The sequence below is a fragment of the Pleuronectes platessa genome, chromosome 1 (genome assembly GCF_947347685.1).
Source record: "Pleuronectes platessa chromosome 1, fPlePla1.1, whole genome shotgun sequence".
In the NCBI taxonomy this organism is placed as follows: Eukaryota; Metazoa; Chordata; class Actinopteri; order Pleuronectiformes; family Pleuronectidae; genus Pleuronectes; species Pleuronectes platessa.
In genome coordinates, this window is record NC_070626.1 from 31,950,482 (window position 1) to 31,978,449 (window position 27,968).

Genomic DNA, 27,968 nt, shown 5'->3' on the forward strand with positions numbered 1-27,968 from the left:
GTCAGTGTGTTTGTACATTTGTCAGAATAAATGTCTTTGACATCAACTGAATTTTTAAACGTGCACATGAGTATTCAGACCCTGATTTACCGGTGAGAGATGTGAACATAAAGTTGTGCAGATCATTATTCCTCCAGCTGCTCGACCTGAGCCTGAGAACTCGTTACACCTCTGTCAAGGCAGAAATAACTTTTACCTTCAAGGGTTTTAATGTTTTTAATTCAGATATTTCATATTTGTTTTTATGTAAACTCAAAATAAAAAAAAGCTCATTATTTAACTTGTAGGCTACGTGCAGTGTCACAGGCTGACTATCATCTACACTTCATTAAAGGGTTGATTGTCAAATTAAAACAAGCTAATAACATAAAGACACATGATGCACATTCTCAGAGACACACAATTAATAAATCAAGACAGAAATGTAAAGCAATGTGAGGCCATACAACAAAGAAAACATTCAAAAATAAATCAGAAACACAAGCGGATTAAGAAACAGACATATCACACAAAAGCACATTAATAATAAAACAAACTATTCATGATATTAGACAGAAAGAAGTAAAACAAGATAAATCCAGATTAAAGCAAGAACAACCCAATCTGACCCAAAGAGTAAAAAAAATAATATTGTCCGTTTTTATTGTTATCAATAATCATCAATAAGTGAGTTTTCTGACGCTTGATTCATTTAGAACTGTTTATTTTGAAAGACAGTAGCGGATGTGTGTGTATACAACCTCTGTTTTATTTTGAAAGGCAGGACGGATGTATGTACGTCCTCTGTCCCCGCTCACTTGACGTTTGTCTCGGTGGATCTCGAACCTCCGCACCGAGCCGCTCTCACTCTGTTCGCTGCCGCTGGGTTGCGGTCTCTCGGCCATGGCCTCCATCGTCTGCCGGGTCCAGTTCCTGGAGGACTCGGACCCGTTCATCTGCACGAACTTCCCCGAGCCTCGGAGACCTCCGACGGTGGAGGTGGAGGAGAACCTGCCGCTCAGCGAGCAGCTCCCCGGGATCCACAAGCTGCTGGAGGCGCCGCTGAAGGTGGGTCACACACGGTGCTACCTGCCGGGAGGAGGGTCCCCGGCCCGGGCTTCATCCAGGCTTCAGCCCGGCCAACAGAACCGAGAACAGAACCGAGAACAGAACTTTAAATGACATGAAGGAAACAACCTGTGAAGTTAGACTCGTTTTCACCAAACTCCAGTTAAAAATCATTCTATTGAATTTACCATCACTTCTAGAGAAGTTATTGTTTATTCTTACATTTTAATTTGACATCAATCTCATAATGTCTTTGTTTGGTTTCTACCGTTTTAATAACATCAGAACGAAGCAGAGTTTTACTGTTAGTTTAATAAAACACCTGAGAACAGGGACATTTCAGCCTTGAAGCACCTCATTGAGATTCATTATGAATAGAATATAAATATGATCATAAACAAGTTAAACCTGAATAAAACAGGACATTAAAACATCTTGTGCAGCAGCAGATAAAAAGTGTTAAAAGAATTTGAAGGTTATATCAAGATAAACATGTTCAGTTGATAACTATCACATTAAAAGTCTCCTTGTTATTTCAGTTCAGAGACATTTTGCTCCTGAGTGAAGGTTTGAATCCCATCGATCATTAATCTGTCAAACCTCCTCCCTGTGTTCACACAGAACACCAGCGTCATATCAATATACGCTCAATGGAACTTGTCTTATAGTTTTATTGATACAAATTATACTGCAGTGATAATGTAGATTGTTTTGTTTTGCATCTTGATATGTGGCCAAAAGTTCAGATACCAGACCCTCAGGTTCTCTCACTCCCCTGAGGTCTGGACATGTCCCCACGGTCCTGGCAGGTCTGGACTCTGAGGACAGGGACCTGAATGTTGGTGGAGCCACATTCTTCATTTTCACCTGATACACAAACTGCAACACAACCAAACACAAACTGCAACACAACCAAACACTGAGGAGCCAAAGTTTCCAGGTCAGAGACACAAAAGGTTTTTACTCCTGTTTCACGTGAAGCTGGTTTCTCTGGATCTCTGGACTGAGGGAGGGGGGGGGGGGGGGGGGGGGACCTGCTGGGGGCCTGTGGGGGACACTTTGGATGATGTTGTCCCTGATGCTCAACTTACAAGAAACCTTTTAGAACAAGGAGACCATCTTTATATTACATTAAACACTAATGGTCTACACTCTAGAAGGTCTGCAGTTCTGGGGACTGGAGGTCTCGACTCAAGAGTCCTGGAGGTCTTGTCTCTGGAGGACTTACAGTTGCAATCAGAAATATTCAACCTCCCAAATTGTCAGGATTTACCAGTGGAAGTTTTTTTAAAGAGCTGGATTAGGATTGAAAGACTCAATCAGTTAGTGATACGTTAAAAATCAAGAGTTTCCAAATGATTCATTCTGTTTTTACTCAAGATCGGAAGGTCTGGACTCTAGAGGATCTTAATGTCTAAAGGTCTTAGGTCTGAAGGTCTAGACTTGAGAGGATTGCTGGTCTGAAGGTCATAAAAGACTTAGGTCTGAAGGTCTAGACTTGAGAGGATCTGCTGGTCTGAAGGTCCAACAAGTCCTAGGTCTGAGGGTCTAGACTTGAGAGGATTGCTGGTCTGAAGGTCATAAAAGACTTAGGTCTGAAGGTCTAGACTTGAGAGGATCTGCTGGTCTGATGGTCCAAAAAGACTTAGGTTTGAAGATCTAGACTCAAGAGCATCTGCTGGTCTGAAGGTCTTAAGCCTAAGTGTATAGACTCTGGAGTTCTGAAGGTCTTAGGTTAGAAGTTCTGAAAGTTTAAAGGTCTCGACTCTGGAGTCCGCAGGTCTGAGGACTGAAACGTGTTCTTATCGTGTTTGCTGGCTGTTGGTCCGATGCAGTTTTCCTCAGGTTCTGTAGTCCGCCGATGTATTTGAGTACAAGTATAAAGTAGAATACATGGAAATACTCGATGACAAGTACAGCAGCATTACAGCAGTTCAACATTTAAAGTCCTGAGTAATACAATGTCCTGCAGTTTCCTTTGTGGTGGTTCTCTGAGGACGCGGCTGCAGGAAGTCCAGTTTTCCCGACAGGAAGTGAAGGCTGCTCCATGTGTCAGTGACTCAGTCATTCTTCACTTTCAGGCTAAAGTGCACAGAGATAAAGTCACAGTCTGTTTTACTGAGTCGCTGTTGAATGAGCAGATGATGACTCGGCAGTTTGTGTCTCTGTCATCACTCTTCTCAGACGTGTTAGAGCAGAAGCTTGAGATTCTTCAGCGCAGTGCGACATGCGTCCGGCTGCGAGGCGTTCGCAGGCCGCGGGAATCCTCAGCATCAGATAAAGACCAGCGAGCGGCCGGCCCACTAGATTACATTCCTCCACCGAACCCTAATTGTTCCCAGCATGCCCCGGGGCTCGGCCTGCAGCCGGGCCTCCTCTGTGGACGCTGTGATAGGATCAGTGTGGAGACTTGATTCTCCTCATGAAGTCTTCTGCAGCGTTCCTGCTGCTCAGGACCAGTCCCCCCCCCGTCACTGGCTGGTGTGGGCCGAGCGGAGTCCTCGCAGGAAGAGGGTGGGGCCTGTAAATATGAGATAAGGAGGAGGGATGGACGGACGGATGTAATGCTAACAACCGAGTGTTGATAAGAGCTGAACACACTTTTCCATCTGCACGTGGGGGGGGCAGCAGAGACACTGAGATATAAACAGCATCAAGTCCTGAGGAGGACACTGTTAGCCTAGCTTAGCACAAAGACTGCAAGCTGAGGAAACTGTTAGCCTAGCTTAGCACAAAGACTGCAAGCTAAGGAGACTGTTAGCCTAGCTTAGCACAAAGCGGTACGGGAAGCTTTTAGCCTGGTGGAGAACGTGACTGGAAACAAGCGGAAACTTAGTTTGTTTTCTGTTTGATCAAAGTTTGGGAAATAAATTGAGTTTATTAAGATTTAGATTTTTTTAATCATACACATTTTTTCGTGAATGAACCACATTGCTCCACATGACATCACTGGCTCAAAACATGGAGCTGATGTTATGTGTTGGTCACAGTGCAGCTCTGTGAGGGTGTGTGTTTTCAGACAGGGTGTGTGTGTGTGTGTGTGTGTGTGTGTAGAAGAATGCCACTCTGCAGGTACTTATACTCACTGAGCTCACATCAACATCGTTCTCTGGCCTTGTTTCTATTTTCATACCTCACCATGACTCACAGCCGCACGATGCTCGGCCTGCCAGGCCCAAAGGCACTACAGAAATAAATGCACAGAAAACCTTCTGCTGGGAACTCAGAGTCTGGAGCTGGAGGAGGTTTGTTTGTTGCTGCTCATCTCACATCGACTTCACCTGAGCTGCTTCTTCAGACATGAACTGAAATGTTCTGGAGGCTCTCAGTGTGAGAACGTAAAGTCCAGACTTCTGGAACCGTTCCTGCAGTGAGTCCATGTGAGGAACCAGCAGGACAATGTGTGGAAGCTTCCCAGTGAGCGAGTGGACGTGTTGATGAGGTTTCTAACTCGTGACGGACGTGAAACCTGAAGAACACAAACATCTCAGGATGAAGAAGAGGAGCCGGACACGTAGAAGATGAAGACGTCCACTTGGAAACACGAAGAGATTCCAGATCTTCTGGTGATGAGGGCCGACTCCGGTGTGGATGAGCTGTAAACAACAACACTGATCTGTCCACAGCAGAGTTTATACGTCATGTCCCGCCTCCTGCTGCTCTACAGGCTCCGATAATAATATAATAATAATAATATGAATCATATTATAAATCATTCATCAGAAGACACACAGTCAGACTCGCTCTCTAAAGTCCAACAGGAAAGAACCAACTGATCTCGTTTGAATCTTTATTTAAAGACAGAACAGGTGAAAGGAATTAACCTGATGAATGAGGAGGAACAACAGCTCTGAGATCAGATCCATTACTGACCTCCACCTGTGATTAGAGCCCCGTGACTCCACCTTCCTCTGTTCACAGTACAGTTCATTATTAAATCACTTCTGATTCATCAACATGCGTCATCAGCTCCTGGAGATTGAGATTCTGTAGAATTCACGTCACTGTGTGTTTGATGTTGTAAGATGAAGTGTGACATCACTTCCTGATCGTTTCATTATCCACAACAAACAGAAATCCAGAAAGAAATCAGAAGTGAGTGGAACTTAATGTTTAATGTGTGAGGACGCCCTGATGACCTGTGATATGACCTGTGTGGATTTGAGTGTGGATCACTTCAGGTGTCAGGTTTAACATGTGAGCGGGTGTGATGATGTGTTCATGGCTCTTATTTGATGTAGGAATATTGAGCTCTTCAGTAGAACCGGTTCTGGAGCGTCTGTTTGTTTCCTCACAGCAGCTGTTCACTCTGTGGATCATCATCAGATCAGCTTCACTCTCACAAAGCTTCAGGGACATTTATTTCATTCAGTCTCTTTTATTATGAAGGTCAAATATACCACACACTCACTCAGTTCATGTAGATTAACTGTGTCTCTGTGTCTCTGTGTCTCTGTGTCTGTCTCTGTCTCTCAGCTGGAGGAGTGCACTCTTCAGTTGTCTAATAATGGAAACTATCTGGACCTGGACTCGTCGCTGTCGGAGCAGAGAGACGAGCTGGAGAGTTTCTACGAAGACGTGAAGTAAGAACAGTTTGTCTCCTTCTCGTGTTTTAAGTCTGAAGTGTGTGAAGACGTCACTTCCTGTGCAGAGAGGAAACACCAGGTGACGATGAAGAGACGGAACCTTCATCACATCCACCGGTTAAAGTGGCCCAGGTGTTGACAGATTAGACGATGTGTGAGCCAGCTGTGATGTGGACACGCAGACACTGTCCAGTCGTCTTCTCAATGAAACGTGTCTCCACCGAGAAACACGACCAGGACATGAAAAGACAGAAGAAGCCGAAGAGGCAGAGTTCTGGTTCTGGATGTTTCCTCCAGAGCGTCCGGCTCCTCCGTCTCTTTTGAAACGAACCTTTCACCTCCTCTTGTCTTCTGCTGTGGTTTAACGTCACCACCTGGAAATCAAACAACTACATTCACATACGTCAGCTGATCACGGTGACTGGTGCTGAGTCATGAAAACACAATGCTCAGTTTTAAAGTGGATTCAGTCAAACAGTGACGAACACTTAATGCTTCTGCGTTTTCAGGGACACGCAAGCTCAAGAGCAACTTGTGTGCTTGTGTGTGTCGCTAACTATACGGCAAAGCTACGCAAGCCTCACGCAGCCCGCAAGGCTGTGATTGGTCGGTTAACTCCATCCTTTCCGGAGTCACATTTCCGGTTTCATGACTCAAGGAAGACGTGGGACAAATTTGTCCGCCAGAAAAAGGCAATGAGGAGCAGTGGCGATGTAAATAAACAGCTGACAACGACTGTTACACACAAAGAAGACGTGTCTAAGGTCGTCTTCAACAAAACACGTTACTCCACCTGGTGTTCTGGAGGTGAATTACTTTGAGACACACGCACTCCTTGGAGAACCGTAGATCAAAACAAGTCCGTCAACACAACTGCGTGAAAAGCCGCAGCTGCAGAAGCATGCGCCGGCCTTGAGTCCACCGACATGAGCCGGACACACAAACACACACAGACACACACACACACACAAACCCCCCCACCGGACACATTGGTGCAGTTCATCAGCAGCTTCTCAAAAGGCAGTGAAGAAGAAAATGCTGCTCGACCACCCTCACACGTAGGACACATTTCAATGGCTGTGATGTCATAGTGGCAACCAGCAGCCGTGTGTGAGGACATGTCTTCCTATGAATGTGAGGACATTTTGTCCACAACAACAAGCAGAGCTGTTTGACGGTTCAGGGTTAAAGAAGGACCTGTGTGTGTGTGTGTGTGTGTGTGTGTGTGTGTGTGTGTGTGTGTGTGTGTGTGTGTGTGTGTGTGTGTGTGTGTGTGTGTGTGTGTGTGTGTGTGTGTGTGTGTGTGTGTGTGTGTGTGTGTGTGTGTGTGTGTGTGTGTGTGTGTGTGTGTGTGTGTGCCCAGCTGAGTCTCTGGCAGCTGTAAAGATCTACAGGGTTTATAAATGTGGTGAACACGTCATTGGAAAAGGACCTGGAAACTGTGTGTGTGTATTTCTTTGTGTGTGTGTTATGTTGACAAAAAAAATCTCATAATTGTTCCTTCTTTATCCTTAGACAAACATACACTCTTACTTTCTTTTTCTCTCTCTCTCTCTCTCTTTCTGTCTTTCTCTCTCTCTCTCTCTCTCTCTCTCTCTCTCTCTCTCTCTCTTTCTGTCTTTCTCTCCCTCCTTCCTCCTCTCTCTCTCCCTTTGCCCCCCTCTATCTATCATTCTTTCCATACCTCCATTCCGTCCTTCTTTCCAGACTCTGAACCCAGCAGGCCTCAGTCTGTAGGTTTATAAGGAAACTGTTCTGGGATCAGTTCAGAGAGGCTCAGTCACTGATGTTGATGATGATGATGATGACCTGACATCTATTGATCACCCTGTATAGGTCATGAACCCCCCCCCCCCCACCTCCTCCTTGTTAGTAGATGGGACGTGGACCAAACTAGAAAATCAAAGTAGATGTTAAATTAATGTGTCGTCCATCTTTATTTACTTTCTAAACGTCGACAGTTAGTCACAACGTAGCCTTCTCTGATTCGTCAGGCTCCTGTCACATGACCTCCTCCCAGAAGAAAACCACCAGAATCCCCCTCAGCTCCCAGAGTAGAACCAACATGGAGAACCCATCTCAAGAGTCTCTGATCCTGTTGTCACTGCTAACAGCTGCTGTCCAGTTACATTCTGTATTTGACAATAACACAACTGTTTACATGTGGAGGAGACCACCTGTTATTCCTGCAGTGTGTACGTTGTTGTGCGACTTTGTGTGTCTGTAGCCTCAGGCCTTGTCAGTGTCTCTGAGGTTGAACCAGATTCTCTCCACAGACTCTCATGTCTCTCATCTGATTTTTTTTCCACAGCAAAGGAAAGAAGCCGATTCTGATCCTGAGGACTCAGCTCTCCGTTCGTGTTCACTCCATCCTCGGTAATTATCTCCTCCGGTTTCTTCTTTCCAGCGGCTCGTCCCTCCTGCAGCTCGGCGGTGATGAGTCAGGGGAAACTCTCGGTCAGGAGACTCTCTCTCTTCTTTCCGTCTCTCTGTCCAGTCTCTCACCACAGTGACGTGTTTCCCAGTCAGCTGCAGGTTTTCCTCAGATCCAGAAGCTTCTCACAGTGTCGAGTCTGTTCAGAGAATAAAGATAGAACTCATGATTTAACAGTGAAGAGGTTCCCGGGGGGGGTTCTGTAGCGTCACCTGACACTGAGCTGTGATGACGTCCTGTGTGCAGCAGGAGGTCGGTGGAGACGCTGCCGCTCTTCTTTTAGTTTGAAACTCTGGGTTGTGTTTGATTCTGGACAAACAGAAACAGAGGTTTTTGTAAACAGTGAAGCCGACGCCCACGTTCTCTTCCTCATTCGTCGTTACTCCAACAAAAAAAAAACTGTCTCAGCTCGTTTCACCATCGTGTTCCTCAGGCGTATGATTTAACTAAGCAACCAACTGCAAAGTAGTTGTCGTGTGGTCACAGCCTCAATGCTGTGTTGTTTACATTCTGCACATGTTACACTAACTGTTGGTTTCTTTGGGAACATTACGTTCTGGACTTTTGAACTTGTGGGATTTGTAGTTTTCAACTTGAGGATAAACTGTTGTTGAAATAACTCCAGCTCCTCCTCAGACAGAACGAAGGAGACGTGTGACTGAGGTTTACTCTCCTGTTGTTCCACAGAAAAGATACACAACAAAGAAAGTGGATCATGTTTCTGTTGTCGCTCTTGTCAGGACTCGTCCTGCAGCAGCACCTTAGTGATGAAGATGATGAAATCTGATTCCTGCAGTTCTTCAGCTCAGTCCTGAATTAAATCTGGATTTGTTTCATCCTCGGCTCTGCTCACTGTGACCTCTGACCTGAGGTCAGACTGGAGGGAGCTGCTCTCTGAACCTTTGAACATCTGTTAGAACATCTGCTCTGCTGGACGTCCTCATGTTTCGATACAGAGACAGTGAGCAGGGAGATCAGGACAGAGCCGCCATTGTTCAGGAAATCATCTCTTTTGAAAACTGGGTACAAAGACTCTTTCTGAGAGAAACTCTGGTTAGTTGAGCTTAGTTTGTGTTAATGTGAGAAGTAACTATGGTTCAAGTTAGAGTGAAGTAGAGATAATGTCCTCACAAGTGATGAAGTGTGTGTGAGCGCTCAGCTCGTCTCTCTGCTCAGTGTCTCTGCTGCTGGGATCCTTACAGACCAGACCTCAGATGTCACTCTTGTGTTGTGTGTCTGTGTGTGGGTCTGTGTGTGTTCACAGCCACTGGACACTGCAGGACCAGGATTTCAGTCATTCTTAATGTTTCTTTAGATGGTTTGAAACAATGTGAGGAAGTTTCGTGAAAAGAGACGCGTCCTGAGGGGGGGGGGGTGCTGTTCATTGACTGACACCACACGTCCTGAAACTTAATGAGATTCAATCTGAGTTGTTTTATGTTGAAGTTCTGACGGATCTGTTTCCTGCAGCGACATCATCAGTTTCAGAATTAAACCTGTTCTCACACTCGTCCGTCACACGACTCTGAGTCTGACCTTTGACCTCAGTGACCCCCCTCTGAGTGACAGGAAGTTACAGGGACTCATCACACAGTGTCAGTGATGACACCCCCCCCCCCCACACACACACACACACACACTGACACACTAACAAGATCTGACTGTAGAGCTGAAGCTCATCACAGACATGAACATGTTCAGACCTGCAGGAGATCAGTGACTTTCACTTCAATTCATAAATTAAACCTTTCTTGAGAAACACTGAACATTTCCCAGAGTTCCTGCTGCACTCCTCCTCCTCCTCCTCCTCCCCCCCCCCCCCCCCCCCCCCCCCCGCGCTGCTTGGCATGACCCAGCCCTTCCTGCAGCGGAGGGGATTTCCCAACATGCTTCCTCCTCTGAGGCGGCGCTTTGTTGTGAGGGACAGAAAAGACGTGACCTCTCTCTCCTCCGCTGCCATCATGGTCGAACAAACGCTCAGTCTGCATCAGAGTCATCGACTCTGGTCACATCCGACACCATCATCCTGAAGGTGTCTCCTGTGATCATGTGATCAGATCCCTATATGTGTCTTAGACCTTAGACCTGTCACAGCCTGTGTATGAAAATGAACGGTGTGATTGACAGCTAGTACCGTCCAATGGGTGCAGGTGCCAGGTGTAGCAGGGCTTGGTTTCCCACATCAGCCTGGGGCCCTTGAGCAAAGCACTGATGCGTCACCGGCAGCCGGTTCAGATTCACCAGAAACCAGAACCAACTTATCACAAGAAAAACAGATCAGGAAGAGTTTGACTCCCACGATGTGACGGGAATGTAAACACAGAGCAGAGAAGCTAATGATGCGTTCACTGACCGGCAGCAGCTTTCTGTCTGGAACCTCAGATCTCAGCAGCAGACAGAAAACTACAATCATGGCTGAGCACAGTGTGTGTGTGTGTGGGGGGGGGGGGGGGGGGGTCAGAGCTCTTCTCTAAATAATGTTCTCAGCTCACTTTCAGAGTCAAATTAGCAACAATGGCACAAACAGGAAATACCACAGAGTTTATCTGGGTCACGTCCTGTCTGCAGGAAAAACACAAGCATCCTTCCCTCTCTCTGTCCTTCTGTCCCTCTCTCTGTCCTTCTGTCCCTCTCTCTCTCTCTCTCTCTCTCTCTCTCTCTCTCTATCTCACCATCCCTGTGACATCATAATGTCTTCGGTGGTCAGAACTTCTGAAGACGTTTGAAGCATCGTCCACTGTCACAGCTACGACTCGTGTTCTGTCACAATCAGATTAATCAGCCGGTTACACTCCGGTGGTAAGCTGTCACCTGATTGGTTGGCGAAGGCGTGTGACCAAGTGGTGGTAAATTTGACATCAGTTAGTTTCACTGCTGCTCTGGTTGACTTCACTGTTTCATCCCGTTTTAAAACTAAACAAGAATAATGATGATGAGATGATTTCATATTCATTAATCACAATTTGTCTCATAAGGCTTTAGCATGGGGAGACATCCTCTGTCCTTAACCCTCAACAAGAGTCAGGACAAACTACTAAAAACTCTTTTAAAAGTTCAATAGATGTCAAGTGTAAAGGAAAACATCATCAGGATAAAGGTTTCAGCAACATTGATGAGGGTAAACATTATAGTGAGTAATGGTCACGTATCTGAGGAGAAATACTTTATATCAATACTTTATATATCCTGCTGCATCATAGTCTATGGTCAGGATTTGATTTGTCTCTTCTTACTGTCCACTGCCCTCGACCCGACGTCCTGCCGCAACTTTGATCGTCACAACTTTAAATAAGTTTGACGTGTGTCTTTATTAAAGCCTGTGAAATGTGAGCGCGATGTTATTTTCCACAAAGCTGTTTTTAACAGGATGACTGACTGAACATGAATGCAACACGACTCCTCCAGCCTTCACATACGTGTGTGTGTGTGTGTGTGTGTGTGTGTGTGTGTGTGTGTGTGTGTGTGTGTGTGTGTGTGTGTGTGTGTGTGTGTGTGTGTGTGTGTGTGTGTGTGTGTGTGTGTGTGTGTGTGTGTGTGTGTGTGTGTGTGTCAGGGGGGAGGAATTTCACACACTCTCAGCTGGTGTGTGTTTGTGATCCAGGGACGTTCCCTCCTCAATCCTCTCAGCTGTTGCTGCGTTTGGCCGGCGTCCATCTTGGGTCAAAGTCTCTTGATGACTCGAGCTCAGAGAGGAACCAACAGTTCGGTGCCTCCAGACAAGAAGCTTCTGTCGGGGGGGTGGGGGGAATCACAGGCACCAGGAAACAGGCTGGATTCTCCTCCTCAGGGGCCCCGGGGCAAATCATGACATGGGAGGTCGGGGCCCCTTTTGACCCCCAATGTATGTGCCAGTGGCATTATATGTCCAGACACCTTTCAGAACTCTGGAGCTGAAAATGAATTCAATCAACAGATGATTCAGGAAAATCAATTGTTTTGTCCTGGTCACAGTCGCTGTCCCCAGAAGACGGACACAGTTAAGCTGTGGACTCAGCCGTTCACTATAATGTATTTATATTTATAATTTTGTATTGTTAACGTTCTTGTTTTAAAAATGTCAGTTTCCCAGAGTTCAGAGCGACGTCTTCAGTTTGTCCGAACAAAACTCAAAGAGACGTGGTTAGGGTTAGGGTTCCTTCTGTAAACACGTTCTCTTCCTGATTGGTTCTTCCTGGTCACATGACTCGAGCACCAGCAGTGAAGGCAAAGCGTCGCTAACACCTCCTGTCAGTAACAGCTCCACCTGGTGGTCGCTCTTTCTTCCACGATCACTGTTCCTGGTTTGAAGTTGTTTGTGTAACTCAACAACCAACTGCAGAGGAGACAATCTACTTCCTGTTTACATCACATGACCAGGGTGAGGTCACGTGTCCAGGTGTGTGTGTGGATGGAAACTTTCACCGATCGGATCTTGAAAACCTTTCTAACATGAAACTGAGGAAACGACTCAGTGTTGGACTTTGTGGGGAAACAAGAAAACTGTGATGTCATCATTTATTTTTAGTGCTGTGAATCCACATTGAGCTTCTGTGGTGACACATGTGAACAGCGGGGAAGTATTCTGGGATGGATTGTTTTTCCATTCATCTCTTATGGTCCAGAGCTTTTTCCCCGTGTGACTGATGTGGGACACAGCCGCTCTTTGTCCCTCGTGTCTCGTCCCCGGGAGCTCTGTCCCCCTCGGCTTCATTCAGCTTCTGTGTGTTCTCTCTCTGTGATTGTGGAAATATCACAAACTGTCCATCTCTCATCTGTTCGGTGGTAATTTAGTTTGAAATGACAGGTCACAGTTTCTCCCAGCGAGTAATTAGAAGTGATGACACCTCTTAAAGCTGCAGAGCCTCCTCACTCTCTGCTCAGTTTGAATCCTCCAGTTTCCAGCGATGCAGCAGACCAGAGGAATATTTCCAGGAGAAACGTGGAGTCTGTGGTTTCAGTGTTTCTCTCATTGGAGACGTCACCAAAAAAAAAAAGATCCTTGCAACAACAGAGACACACAATAACGTGAATCTGAAGATTGGACTCGACCTTTGACTCTTGGAATTGTGCTGACGAGGAGATTCACAGATTCTGTGAAACATTGACTCAGTTTCACACCAGACTGAAAACAGCTGGTAGTCACTTCATGGAAACACAGATCACAGAGGGACACTGAGGAGTGTTGCTTTTATTTGATCAATGGAAATGAACCTTGTCTTTTTAGTAAAGTGTTTGAATGTGATGTGTGGTCGAGGGCTGGGTCAGAGGTCAGAGGTCAGGCAGGTTCAGGACGCCGTCAGCTCAGAGGTTAGCTGAGGTCAAGCTGCGGGTGGTGATGATGATGATGATGATGATGATGATGAAGAGTCTGAAGTCCAAAGAGATGAGACTGTTATTATGGGATGCCTATTCTGCTGGCGGCAAAGGAGAGGAACAGGGCCTCATTTATTTAGTATTATTTATTTGCTGTTACGTTGTCTGACTGTGTGTGTGTGTGTGTGTGTGTGTGTGTGTGTGTCTGTGTGCATGTGTGTTTCTGCTTTGATGTGTATCACGGGTTCATTTTCCCGTGAGCAGTTTGATGTGGTCTTTCCATTTTAAACTGTTTATATCTTCTCAGCCTCTGATTGGACGTCGGCACAGTTTCTCTCCTCCAGTCGGAGCTTCTCGATGATTCCAGCTCAAATCCAAATAAACAGGAAGTAGCTGCGTCCGAGACCAAACGCCGACTGAGTCATGTTCTTAAAGTCGCCTGAATCATTTTCATGTGTCAACACAACACAACACATGTGTTACTGCGAGTGTTTCTATGGTAGTTGTGTTAGTGGTGAGGTAGTTTAAACCAACCACACACACACACACAGCTCTCATTATTCAGACTTTGCATTGACTTCCATTCATTTTTGAAAGTCCAACAAAACCTTAAAGGGATAGTTCACTAGTCATCTATTCACCATTTTGCCGATGGAGGGGGGGGGGGGGGGCATTCAGGGGTGAACAGCATTGCAGCCAAATCCAGTACAAACTGGTGACCACTTAATAAAAAACATAAAATGCCTCAATTTGGTTTGATTTGGCTGAAACGCTATTCAGGTCTGAAACTTTTTTCATTTTTCCCTTTAACCATGACTCACTCTAACTTTAACCATAAGGACCAGGCTCTGGGCCCCAGGAGGTCCACTGCTTGTGGACAAGGTCAGTGTCTATCCTGGAAATAGTCCTGAAGGAATAACAAAAGTAACAAAAACGAGGACACACACAATCACACACACTCAGCAGAACCCACAGGAGTGGGTGGAATGTGACAGCGGTTGTAGAAGCCACAGTTGTCCCCGTCCAGGCCACCGTAGGACATGTCACAGCTCTCTGTCTCCACCTGGTGTCTTCCTGTGTGTCCACAGCTGAAGGGACCAGAGCAGAGAACCTGTTGATGATCCTCAGATCATGAGATCCAGTGGAAAGTGAAGCCGAACACGTTGAACCTGATTCATACCTGTCATATCATGTTTGTTGATGTGATATTAACAGAATTTAAAACCTAACATGATGCTGTCAGACGTCAGGTCACTGTGACCTTGTGACCTTCTCAGATCACACTGGGATCTCTGCTCTAGCGCCACCTGCAGGACAAGCTGTAAACTCAGAGCTGGATCTTTGTGTAGTTTTGTTCATCATTAGATGGAGAAGAGATGAAATCGATCTGTTGTGTTGATCTGTGACTGAGTGACTTCACAGCAGCAGCAGGTTTCAACAGAGGAACTCGGAGCTCAGCTGGTTCTGTTTGTTTCTCTCCTCCGCTCCTCGGGAACGAGTGGACTTGAGGTGACTTCCTGTTTCCTGTTCTTATGTGTTTCAGAGAAACTGTACAACTCTCAGGGTCCAGAGCTCCGACGCTCTCTGTTCTCTCTCAAACAGCTTTTCCAGGTAAAACACACAACGACAACACAACAACACAACAACACATCAGCACCTGCACATCCCTTCAGAGGTTTATGATCAGACCTCTGGAGTGAATCCAACTTTCCCTCGTGTTTCCTAACCATGACCTGGTTGAAAGTGTAAAGCTGGTGTGTCCTGTCCACAGTTTGACCGACGTGTCTCTTGTCCTCTTCTCAGGACGATAAAGATCTGGTTCCAGAGTTCGTGGCGTCTGAAGGTTTGACATGTTTCATTCAAGTTGGAGCCGAGGCCGACCACAACTACCAGAACTACATCCTGAGAGGTGAGACGGATCAAAGGGCTGCTGCAGCCAAAGCACACGTCCAACACACAACCAACACACATTCAACACAACCAGCAAATGTCCAACACACAACAGACTTCTTTAGTGTCTAAATTACAACGTGAAACCAAAACGAACCAGATCAAATGAAACTATGGAACAAACGCATGAAGCTTCAGACTCTCAGATGAGACAACCGCCCATGTCTATGTGTAGCTGCCTGTAACTGTGTGTGATTGTGTGTCTGTGTGTGTGTGGTCAGCTCTCAGTCAGATCATGCTCTTTGTGGACGGGATGAATGGAGTGATAAACCACAACGAGACGGTTCAGTGGCTCTACACTCTGACAGGAAGTCTGGTGAGTCCGTCCTCGTCTTCTAATCACTGTGTCTCCGTCAGATCAGGATTATTTAAAGACTCAGAGAAGATGAACAGTTTTAAAAGTTTCACAGTTTGAAGCAGCAGGACGAGTCAGTGTGTTGAAGCTGTGACGCCCCCTGCTGGACAATAAGTGAACATGTTTCTCCTCAGTCTCGTCTGGTGGTGAAAACGTCTCTGAAGCTTCTCATCGTGTTTGTGGAATATGCAGAGTCCAACAGTCGTCTGCTGATCAACGCTGTGAACACGGTGGACACACGCAGAGGTACACACACACACACACACACACACACACACACACACACACACCGTTGACCTGCAGTGAAACTTGTAATCATGTGTCATCGCAGGATATGAAACGTGAATATATATATCTGTGTGTGTTGTAGGTGTGAAGCCGTGGAGTTATGTGATGGAGGTTCTGGAGGAGAGGAACGGCTCCGACACCGAGCTGCTCATGTTCACCATGACGCTCATCAACAAGGTGAAGAAACACACAACCAGTTTATTATAATCACACAACACGGCAAATACACAGTCCAGTCAGGATGTGGAACAATATCTGGATGCTCTGAGCGATGTGATGATTAATGTGTGTGTGTGTGTGTGTGTGTGTCTGTGCGTGTGCGTGTGTGCGTGTGTGTGTCAGACTCTGGCAGTTCTTCCTGATCAGGACTCGTTCTACGACCTCACAGACAGTCTGGAGCAGCTGGGGATGGAGGACATCGTCCACAAACACATGAACGACAAGACGACAGAGACCGACCTGCGAGCTCAGTTCACTGTGTACGAGGTAGACACACACAACACACATCAGACACACAACAACAGACAAAGACTGCCGCACTGACAAACACAGAAGGAACGACATCATCTGATCTCTGCACCAATCATGAAACATGTAGCCTCCAGTTGAACAGTGAAACCGTGTGTGTGTGTCTGTGTGTGTTTGTGTGTGTGTGTGTGTTGCAGGCAGCTCTGAGAAAGGAGGACGGGGAGGTCGATGACTCCGCCCCTCACCTTCGTAAAGAAAGAAGAAAGACAGCCTCCAGCGACCGCCGCCGCTCGTCCAGTCAGAACCTCCCTGACCTCCTGTCCTCCTCCGCAGGCTCCTCCCCCTCCACCTCCCCCGTCCCCCCCGTCTTCTCACCCTCCACCGCAATCACCCTCCTCTCCCCCACCATCTCCTCCGCCTCCTCCGGCAGCCCCACGGCGGGACTCGGCAGCAGGGCCTCGTCTCCGCTGACCTCCGAGACCGACAGTCCCACCTCCAGCCCGTCTGGGTCTCAGAGAGGGTCCCCACTGCCCCCCCACACCCCCGCCAACGGCCCCGTGACCACAGAGCAGGACCCCAAGTCGCCGACCAGCCCGTAAGTGAATGGAGTGAGATGTTTGTATTGTTCCTGTTTCAAAGCACCCCCCCCCCCCCCTCTTACTCTCTATAATGAGGTTTCTCTGGGTTTCTGTGGTGTTTCCAAATGTTTCTGATCACAGACTGTAAATAAAGATGGACGATATGAAAGCTCCTGCCCCCTGGTGGCTGGCTGCAGTGTAACAGCCCCATGGCTTTAATAAGTTATTTGATTTTATGAAAACAGACATATTGTGATTGACAGCAGAGACTGACTCGTGATTGGTCGAGAGGCTCTATGCCACGCCCACGATCCCTGCTGCTCAGTCTCTGACTGTAATGACCCTGCATCACCACAAGGTGGCAGAACCTGGATCCAAGATATTTAGATTTCATTTGTGGATAGTGGGAGGAAGTGAAAACATGAAGTCCAACTTTATTCATAGTTTGTTTTTGACTAAACAACAAAACCACTAATCAAGTAAATAATCTGCAGACTAATCTATAAAAAGATAATTGCAGCTGATCTAATGTGGGATCTGGTCCTGGTTCTTCTTGTTGTGTTTGACCTGGTGTGGGTTCTCTGTCTCTGATATCACCACTGGTGTCCCCCCCCCCACTGCTGCGGTGTGTCTGGACCACTAGGAGTCGCTCTTTCCTCAGCCACCACATGTCGGCTCTGGGTCTGAGCAGGAGGTCCCGGATATTCTCCAAAACCAGCTCCATCTCTGAGGAGCCTTCAGCGGCCGGCAGGTCTGTAACTGAGACTGACCTCAGAGCAGCTGTGGAAACATCACTAACACCCTGATGTGTGTTTGTCTGAAGTGTCTCCTGCAGGCTTCAGGAGACATTGCAGCCACCTGAGGGGGGCGCTAGAGGGCAGTTCTGTGGCTCAATGAATTAAAGGATTAATCCTCTGGAGAGCTGGAGCAGCTCAGAGATGAATCTGCTGCTGCTCCTCTGTCCACACACTTTTGGCCATGTTCTGAATTTCAGCATCAGAAAAAGTCTCACATTTAAATCATAAAATATTAACAGTTCAAGTGAGTCCCACTGATCAGTCATTGGCTGAGGTGATGACCTCTGACCTCAGAGCTCAGGACGTCCCCTCAGGTAGCTGCAGTCGGATTCATGTTGCAGCAGCAGTCGGGTGATTTGTCAGAAAAATTCTTTCTCCCCATACTTGACCATTCATTAATTAAATCTGTGTGTGTGTCCGTGTGTGTGTGTCTGTGTATGTGTGTGTGTCTGTGTCTGTGTATGTGTGTGTGTCTGTGTCTGTGTGTGTGTGTGTCTGCAGCTCGTCCTCCACAGACGTCGTCTTTCAGGAGAAGACGTCCCCGGTGAGTCCAGAGCAGTCGAGCACGAAGACGGAGACGAGGAGCGGATTCAAGTGAGTGAAACAGGAAGTGGGCTGAACTGGGATCTGTGGTAACCATTGTAACCACACTGCTGCAGATGGATGATCACAGATTTATATTTTCAGATTAAGATCAACATAACTGAAGTGACGTCTTTGTAATATTTCAACTGTGATGTGGAATCATCTGGATCATAACTTTAATATTTCTGGTTGATCTCTGGATTATCTTATCGTGGTTCATTTCTGGTTTATTTCTGGATCATCTTTATTTTCCATCTGACTGAGTTCTGGATCATTGTTTGGATCCTTTGTTCATAAAGTCTCGGTGATGTTATTTCTGGAACATTTCTTCATCTCTGGATCGTATCTGGGTTTAAGTTTTTGATTTAAATTTATTCATCATCTCCATCTTTTCTTGATCTTGGGTATTCTCAATTTTCTCCATTTTTTTAACTTTTCTGGTTCTGCTCTGGATCTTGTTCGTAAAATGTATATTCATCTCTCTGAATCAACTCTTTGGTTTGTATCCGACAAACTGCTACTCTCTCTCGTTCTCGCTCTCGCTCTCTCTCTCTCGCTCTGTCTCTCGCTCTTTGTTCCTCTTTCTCTCTCCATTATAACAATATATTGTTTTGTCTGTTGCTCTAATACTTCTCTCTCGCTCTTGCTCTCTCTCTCACTCTCTCTGCCTCTCTCTCTCTCTCTCTCTTGCTCTTTCTCTCTCCATTATAACGTTATATTGTTTTGTCTGTTGCTCTAATCCTTCTCTGTCTCTCTCTTTCTTTTCCTCCTCCCTCGTCTTTTCTCTTCTTCTCCTCCCTCGTTCCTCCCCCAGCCCTGGGGAGTCTGACCAGCTCTTCTGGTGAGTACACGTCCCCCCCCCCTTCACAGACTTGTAGCAGCTGAGGATGATGGGAAACCTGTTGGTGCGTGTGTGTGTGTTGTTCAGCTCTGTGTTGTGTCCCTGCAGCTCAGATGACTGTAATGTAAATCAGGACAAGCCGGTTCTAAGGAGGTTTGAGTAAGTACTGCTGCAGCCCCACTGCATGCTGGGAGCTGGAGGGTGGACGGCCGGGCTGGGCTGCTGCATTTGTTGGTGCCTCGCAGTGTGTTTGTGTGTCTGTGTGTGGTTGCAGTCTGGGTTGTGGTAATCTGTTTGCAGTTAAATGGAAAGAGAAGAGGCAGGTCTGGATCTGTTGTGGGTCAGATCAGAACAAGTGACTGTGATTGTTGTGAAGCTTCTAAACACAGACATGAAGTCCAGATGTTCCATCACGGACCAGAGAGCAGCTCTGTGCTGCCTCACACCTGGACCAGGTCCAACTGTAACACAACGGACACAACTGTCATACATGTGGAAGTTTGACAGTGAATCTTCCATGTGAAAACTGAAGGAGTGTGTTTGTGTGTGTGTGTGTTTGTGTGTGTGTGTGTGTGTGTTGCTGGTGGTGGTGGGGTGGCTGATCCTTTGATGTTTTTCTAATCCGCCTGCAGCTGGTTTGGTTTTGACGTGAAGAATACAAATTAAGCTGGTGATAATTGTTTGACGTGTCGTCTTTGTGTGTTGTGCGTCTGTAGTTTGTCTGTAGTTTGTCCTCTTCAACATGTTCAGACTCAAACCATCAGCGTGTGCGTCACTTTATGACTCCGCTCCTCTGTCTGTGGTTCTTACTGGAGATGGTACAGATATAGTGCCATCTAGTGGTGAAGGTGCAGATTACACATAACACCGGTTCAATGTTTTTTTCTGCAGTTTGAGTCTGAACATGAGATTTAATGATCAAAAGAGAAATGTTCTGCTTCAGTGTTCAGGACGATCGCTTCTATCTCATAATTAAAAACTTAATCAATCAAGTGATCAATTCATTTTGAAGCTGAAAGTCAAAGACATCAGGACGTTCTGTGTGTCGGCCATGTTGACTCTACCCCCCCCCCCCCCCCCCTCACAGAGGTAACTTCCTGCGCAGCCTGGCCGCGACGCAGTGGGAGAAGAAGAGAAGAAGTAAACACTTGAGCCAGTCCAGGCTGTCCTCGTCTGATGACATCATAACCCCGAGCTTTCGGCCTGCGGCGGGGGAGGAGGAGCAGGGGGGAGGGGCCACAGAGCCGTCACGTCACGGTCAGGAAACAGAAATACACACTTACCTCTAAAGAAACATTACAACACTGTGACGTGTTCGTGTTGTTGCAGCTTCCAGCAGCTCGGACGCAAACGGACACTCCGACTCCCAGAATGACCCAGGTAAGGACTCATTACCCACAAGCCCCTGCTTCCCTGAGTGTGAGAGTCAGGCCTCTGATCTGACCCCTGATCAGCTGCTCATCTCAGACTAAATGAATCTCCAGTGTAGATCGTAGGTCATCTTCAGCCCTGAGTCGTGCCTGCAGGTCTTTACAGTGTATTGCCTCCTGTCTGGAGCCTGACAGTCAAAACCAGGGACGTGGTCCTCTTGTCCTCAGTGAAGACAGACAGAGAATGAGTTATAACGAGTCGTTATCTAGTGTGTGTGACAGTGAACTGTGTGTTGTGTGTCCTCCTGTGCAGATGCGTCAGTGCAGCGTCCGTGCAGCACGCTCTCCAATGACAAGAAGTTCGTGCTGGACATGCTCTACTCTAAGACGGCTGCCTCAGTGCCTCTGAGCCCGACCGCTGCCAGCGAGGACCCAGTGAGCGTCCAGGCTGGTGAGAGAGCACATGACCCTGCAGCAGGCGGAGCTTCAGCTCCAGTGAACAACCAATCAGACGAGTTCAGCAAAACACGTTTAAATATGTTGAAGCAGATTCTTGTGTTTCACTGAGTTACTTTGTCATTTAATCAGGAGTTAGTCGTCATCCACAGTTTACTACATCACAGCTTAGGGTCAGACTGAGACTCTCTTTATTTAAAGCACCTTGTGACCTCTGACCTCTGGGAGGTGGACGTCATTGAGCGACTCAGACATCGAATAAAAATCATCTTCAACTGGAACCCGAGGCAGAGTGAGACGTCTGTTGTGTGTCCCTCGTCTCAGGTGGAGCAGACCATGGCGGTCGGGGGCGTGTCCTGGAGCGTCTGTCCAGCTTCACCGCGCGCTCAGTGGAGCCGCCGGCAGCCTCCGAGAGCAGCGCCTCCCGCAGGGCGGAGCTGGAAGGGCTGGAGGGGTCCGCCCAGGCTGCGCTGGCTCGACTGGCTGAGGAACGAAAGGTCAGATGAAGCTATGTGCATGTGACACGTGTGTCTCTGGATCACATGACGTCACGTGTCTCCAGATCACATGACGTCATGTGACTCGGGACGAAACCTGACTTGGTAAAACATGTATTCACTCCTTCATATAAACTGTGTGAACGTGTCCCCATCAGAACCGTTTGGTCCGGCAGCAGAGCAGCGTGGACGTGGAGGGCCCCACCCGCCGCCTGGAGACCACCCACATGACCCCGCTGGGCCCCGGGGGCCCCGGGGGCCCCTCCGACGCCTGGGACCAGCTGCAGCCGAGCGCCGCTGCCCTGCGCATCAAAGACCTGGACTTCTCCGACCTGCTGGACGAGGAGGACATCGACGTGTTGGACATGGACACGCTCGACTCCACCTCCGCCTGCTTGACTGGCATCCCTCCCCCACCCCCTCCTCCCCCAGGCATGGCTCCCCCCCCTCCTCCTCCCCCACCTCCACCACCTGGGGGCATGGCTCCTCCCCCACCACCTCCCCCTCCTCCAGGTGCTCCTTCTCCCCCCTCGTCCGCGGCGGCGTCCACTCAGAAGAAGAAGACGGTGAAGTTGTTCTGGAGGGAGCTGAAGCAGGCGGACAAGCCTGAGAAGTGTCGTTTCGGCCGGGGGACGGTGTGGGCGTCTCTGGACAAGGTGGCGGTGGACACCGCCCGACTCGAGCACCTGTTTGAGTCCAAAGCCAAGGAGCTCCACGTCGCCAAGGTAACCAGGCCTGGTCCTGATTTAATCGTTTTTAGATCTTAATGATGATTTAATTGATTTCACATTTCACGCTGCTCACTGAGTGTGAACGTGTCTCAATGTGCAGAAAGCTCCCGAGACCAAGAAGTCTGAGATTCAGGTTCTGGACTCGAAGAGAAGCAACGCCATCAACATCGGGATGACCGTGCTGCCGGCCGTCCACGTCATCAAGACCGCCATCCTCAACTTCGACGAGTTCGCCATCAGCAAGGAGGGAATAGAGGTAACGATCACTTCCTGTCTGAGTCTATGGCGACTGTGTTAGAGGTGAAAGGTCACTGAACCCCACCCCCCCATCATGTTGAGCAGAAGATCCTGACCATGACCCCCACGGACGAGGAGAAGCAGAAGATCCAGGAAGCTCAGCTGGCCAATCCCGACGTCCCGCTGGGCTCGGCCGAGCAGTTCCTGTTCAGCCTGGCCTCCATCAGCGCCCTGACCCCCCGCCTGCAGCTGTGGGCCTTTAAACTCAACTACGAGGCCCTGGAGAAGGTGACACACACACACACACACACACACACACACACACACACACACTTCACATGATTATTGATATGTAGGGTAACATGATATCATGCTGTGACTCAATCGGTCAACCTGAGGTCATGTGACCCAGATGACTGATGCTCAACATTAACATGGAGCCATGTGACTCTGTCGCCCCCTGCAGGAGATCGCCGAGCCGCTGTTCGACCTGAAGCTGGGGATGGAGCAGCTGGCGTCCAATCAGACCTTCAGGAGGATCCTGGCGACGCTGCTCGCCATCGGAAACTTTCTGAACAGCTCCAGCGTAAGAACACGTGTGACTCACTAGTTCTACATGTGAGGTCAAAGGTCAACTGACCACTTGTGAAGGATCAGTTTTCTCTCTCCGCCCGTCCGTCCCACATTTTTCATACGTAGAGCAATGCATGATGGTCAGTGACCAGCAGTTGTACACGACTTTCACAATGCATTGTGGGAAACTGAGTCCACTGTATAATAATCCTCAGAATGAGCTGTTTGATGATGTCATGAAGCGTGTGTTAATCATCACATGTTAGATATGACAGAGAGAGAGGAACACATAACTGGTGCACACACATATCACACAGACACACACAAACAAACACACACCCATATCACACAGACACACACACACACACACATATCACACAGACACACACACACACACGTCACACAGACACACACAAACACACATATCAAACACACATATCACACAGACACACACACACATCACACAGACACACACACATATCACACAGACACACACATATCTCACAGACACACACACACACACACACATATCACACACACACGAACACACACATATCACACACACACGCACACACATATCACATACACATATCACACAGACACACACACACACACACATATCACACACACACGAACACACACATATCACACACACACGCACACACATATCACATACACATATCACACAGACACACACACACACACACATATCACAGAGACACACAAATATCACACAGACAGATCAGTCAATCCCACGCACACATGTCTCACACACACACACAAATCACAGATCAGTGTCTAATCTGTTTGAAGAGACAACAGTGGTTATCTGTGATCACAACCTGTGTGTGTGTGTGTGTGTGTGTGTGTGTGTGTGTGTGTGTGTGTGTGTGTGTGTGTGTGTGTGTGTGTGTGTGTGTGTGTGTGTGTGTGTGTGTGTGTGTGTGTGTGTCAGTAACGTGAGATGAACAAAAACTTTTAGTGAAACATTGAAACTTGTGAACTTTGTGTGTTAAAAACTAGTTTGTGTAGTTTAAAAATGTGTGTGTGTGTGTGTGTGTGTCCAGGCTAAAGGCTTTGAGCTGGGTTACCTGGAGAAGGTGGTGGAGGTGAAGGACACCGTTCACCGTCAGTCTCTGCTCCATCACACCTGCAACCTGGTGGTGGAAAATTACCCAGAATCCTCTGACGTCTACTCGGAGGTTCCTGCCATCACCCGCTCTGCCAAGGTACCGCTCTGTGACATGTGTCAGCTCTGTGGTGAGGCTCAGTCCGTTCAGGTTGTGATGAGGGAGTGTTCCTGCAGGTGGACTTCGAGCTGCTCGCGGAGAACCTGGTGCAGCTGGAGAGACGCTGCAAAGCATCATGGGACAACTTGAAGGTGGTCGCCAAACACGAGACGAAGACACTTCTGAAGAACAAGTTGACGGACTTCCTGAAGGACTGCACACAAAGGATCATCATCCTGAAGGTGGTGCACCGCAGGGTCATTAACAGGTACGACACACACACACACCGTATACACACACACACTGTATACACACATTAATGTATTCACACGTGAAACTTATACACACAAACATTTACACACAGGCCCACAAACACACTGAATTCAATGTGTTCACATACAATACACAGAGCTACTCAGAAGTGAACGTGTGTGTGTGTGTGTGTGTGTGTGTGTGTGTGTGTGTGTGTGTGTGTGTGTGTGTGTGTGTGTGTGTGTGTGTGTGTGTGTGTGTGTGTGTGTGTGTGTGTGTGTGTGTGTGTGTGTGTGTGTGTGTGTGTGTGTGTGTGTGTCAGGTTCCACTCCTTCCTGCTGTTCCTGGGTCAGCCCTCGTCTTCGATCAGAGACATCAAGGTCACGAGCTTCTGTCGCATCATCAGCGAGTTCTCTCTGGAGTATCGAACCACCAGAGAGCGAGTCCTCACCCTGAAGAGGAAACGAGCGACTCACCGAGAGAGAACCAAGACCAGGGGCAAGATGATCACAGAGGTAACGACCCCCTGACCCTGACGCACACGGGGAGGTCAGAGGTCACAACACAACAGACACTCAGAGCGGCTCCTTTCTTCTGTGGTTCTTCTTCATCCTCCTCATCCTTCATTTTCTCCTCCTCCCCCTCCTCTTCCTCTCAGACGGAGAAGTTCTCGGGGGCGGTGCCTCGTCCGGACAGTCCCTCCCATGTGTCCACATCGACGGAGGCGGAGCTAGCTCAGGAGGAGGAGCATGAGAACATGAAGAACCTGCTGGTCAGCAGCGACGTCCGTCTGAGTGCCGACCCGAGAGGCCTGAGACGCTCCCGAGCCGTCCGCAGTAAGACCTGAGCACTCGAGTACATGTACTTAGTTACTTTGAGGAACTGAGGAACACACTGAGGATCCTCAGAGCGCAGGAAGTAACTGTTGTTGACAGTTACTTCCTGTTTTCAGATACATCAGACATGTTTCTCTTTATTTGAGGCTGATGATCAAAGAGACTCTGATGTGTCCGTCTAATTTCAGTTATTTTATTTCAAAATAAAAGCCTCCATATTTTGAGGTGATTTATGTGCAGACAAGGAATCTGTGATGAGTCAGTTCTGATCGTAAACTGCTCTTTGTCTCTATCACCCCCTTGTGGCTGGCTGCATTATAGACCATAAACCTCTCCTCCTCCATGTTAGCAGATGGGACATTAATTCATCCATCTTTATTTGTAGTCAGTGATCAGTGAACGTGAGACGTCTCAGACCTTCTTCGCAGTAGAGACAGATTTGGTCTTTATCTGAACATCTTGGTGTCTGTCCTTGTTCTGGGTTAAGTTCTGGTTCTGGTCTCCAGGTATGGGCAGGGTGAGTCCGTGTCAGATGTCTGTAGCCAGAGACGACGGGACCAGCTCCCAGGACGACGCCACAGACGAGATCATGGACCGACTCGTCAAGTCCGTGACTCAGAATCCCTCCGAGCGAGCGTCAAGCCCCAAGACGCGAGCCCGCTCCCGAGTCAACAGGAAGTCATGTGAGTACAGAGAAGTGTTGTAATGTTCCTTTAGATCCTCAGAAGGTCGTGACCCCGCGACCTCGCCGCCTCGGTCTGCTTCAGACTCTGTTGGGACACAACAGCAGCTCTGTGTCCAAAACATCCTGGTTATCTGAGCGAATCACGTCTCTGTTTTCACTTCATCACTTAATCTGTCTCGTGCTCGTCCAATCAGATCGACCGGCGGCTGTGAAGGACGCTCCGACCTCGACCATCACGTAGCTGAGAGTCGAACACTGAACCAAACTTTAACCCACAGTCAATGAGGCGGCATCAGAGCCGTCACTCAGCGCCGCACGTGATTGGTCAGATTAAAGTCGGGGCACTGTCACACGTACGCAGCCTCTTGACCGGTGACATCACAGCTTCAACCAACATTAACAACGTGTGTGTGGTGACCTCACTTTGCCGTCATTGGCTGTAGTTTTCACCGTGAGCCAAGAGGGAGGAGTCTGCGTCAAAGCAGCTGCTACTCTCTGATGTCGCACATTAAAATAACTCGACAACCACTCGTCCAACGACAACGGCGTCAAATGCATGACACACCTGATTCCTGTCACATTGTGCGCTGACCAGTCAGCAAACGGACAAACAACAACAATGATGTGTCTGTGTTGTGTTGCAGTGCGGAGGACTCTGAGGAGCGGCCTCAGTCTGGACGTGGTTCAGGCTCTGGGACTCAACAGCAAGACGGGAGACAGAGTCTGATCCATCGATCGCTGATCATTATCGATTCAAGAGACTGGACTCAGATCAGCTGGTCGGATGAGAGGCTCCGCCCACTGACAGGAAGGACTGATTCAAGTTGAACAAACTTTATTGTCAACACTGTTCATGTGGAAACTCTTAAAAACCAGAGAATCAGTCTCATTCCGACACATTGTGTGGTTTTATCACATGTTGATGTGATTATATTAACATGTTGAACAACAGCAGTTGATTCACACACACACAGACACACAAAACACTATGCAACACACACAAATACACACACTGAATTACACAAACTCAGCTGTTTTTATTTTTGAACAACACAAACTAGTTTTTAACACACAAAATTCACAAGTTTCAATGTTTCACTAAAAGTTCTTTTTTATTCATCTCACGCTACTGACACACACACACACACACACACACACAGACACACACGTTAAAGACAAACTTTAAAATGTTTGCTTTTTAAAACACGTTAAGTTAAAGCAACAATCTCTTTCACCAACATTTCACTAAAGTCTGAGTCTGAATCGAACTGAATCGTGTTTTAAAATTAAATCGTGGATCAATACTTTTATTGATTCAGCTGATAAATAAAAACCAGAGACTTTGTCAAACTAAAGCAGGAAACTGACGAACTGAGACTTTTAAAAACCTGATCTGATGATCTTCTTAATACAGATGTAAATAAGAATGAATGTATAATAAAAAAGAATTTTACTGAAGTTTGTTGTTGAAATATCATCTGTCACCACTAGAGAAATTCAGACTCGGAACAGGTGAAACGTCACCTTTACAACCAACCTGCTGTGGCACACACACACACACACACACACACACACGCACGCACACGCACACGCGCACAAGCACACACACTTCATGTCACAAAACAAATTGGAATAAAATCACTAATGTAGAACAAAACAGTTCAACACTTCACTGTCACTGCTTTAGACCTGTGTGTGTGTGTCAGCTGCTTCTTCTGACCTCAGGTCAGTTTGTGTGACTTCTGACGAATACTCTGTTTTAATTTAAAGTGGAAGATGAACATTTTATAGAAACAGTAGAGGAAGAGTGAACCTGTTCCATGTTCTAGGTAATAAAGTTTTTTATGAAGAAATTAAGTTTTGTGTTTGTTTTCTTCAAAA

At 47.5% G+C, this 27,968-nt stretch overlaps 1 protein-coding gene across 1 annotated transcript; it reads left to right on the forward strand.

Annotated features, from left to right (window-relative positions):
* Nucleotides 1-804: 804 nt before the first annotated feature.
* On the forward strand, nt 805-27,944 carry fhod1 (formin homology 2 domain containing 1). Its single transcript, XM_053428322.1, has 28 exons — nt 805-1,047; nt 5,524-5,630; nt 7,945-8,009; nt 14,903-14,970; nt 15,163-15,268; nt 15,531-15,625; nt 15,799-15,910; nt 16,035-16,129; nt 16,295-16,438; nt 16,618-17,015; nt 17,642-17,749; nt 18,297-18,389; nt 19,195-19,221; nt 19,330-19,380; nt 20,309-20,478; nt 20,551-20,601; nt 20,905-21,042; nt 21,372-21,544; nt 21,703-22,269; nt 22,376-22,531; nt 22,618-22,800; nt 22,979-23,098; nt 24,153-24,314; nt 24,392-24,582; nt 24,889-25,081; nt 25,225-25,402; nt 25,909-26,085; nt 26,732-27,944. Exons 1-28 carry the CDS (start codon nt 883-885, stop codon nt 26,812-26,814), a joined length of 4,176 nt encoding a protein of 1,391 aa, XP_053284297.1. The 5' UTR covers nt 805-882; the 3' UTR covers nt 26,815-27,944.
* Nucleotides 27,945-27,968: the final 24 nt, after the last annotated feature.

Bases quoted from the DNA above. Each gene is read 5' to 3' on its own strand.
- fhod1 (XM_053428322.1), top strand. From the start codon at position 883: ATGGCCTCCATCGTCTGCCGGGTCCAGTTCCTGGAGGACTCGGACCCG. The intron at 19,381-20,308 runs GTAAGTACTGCT...CCCCCCTCACAG, and splicing joins CCGGTTCTAAGGAGGTTTGA to AGGTAACTTCCTGCGCAGCC. The intron at 21,043-21,371 runs GTGAGAGAGCAC...CCCTCGTCTCAG, and splicing joins CCCAGTGAGCGTCCAGGCTG to GTGGAGCAGACCATGGCGGT.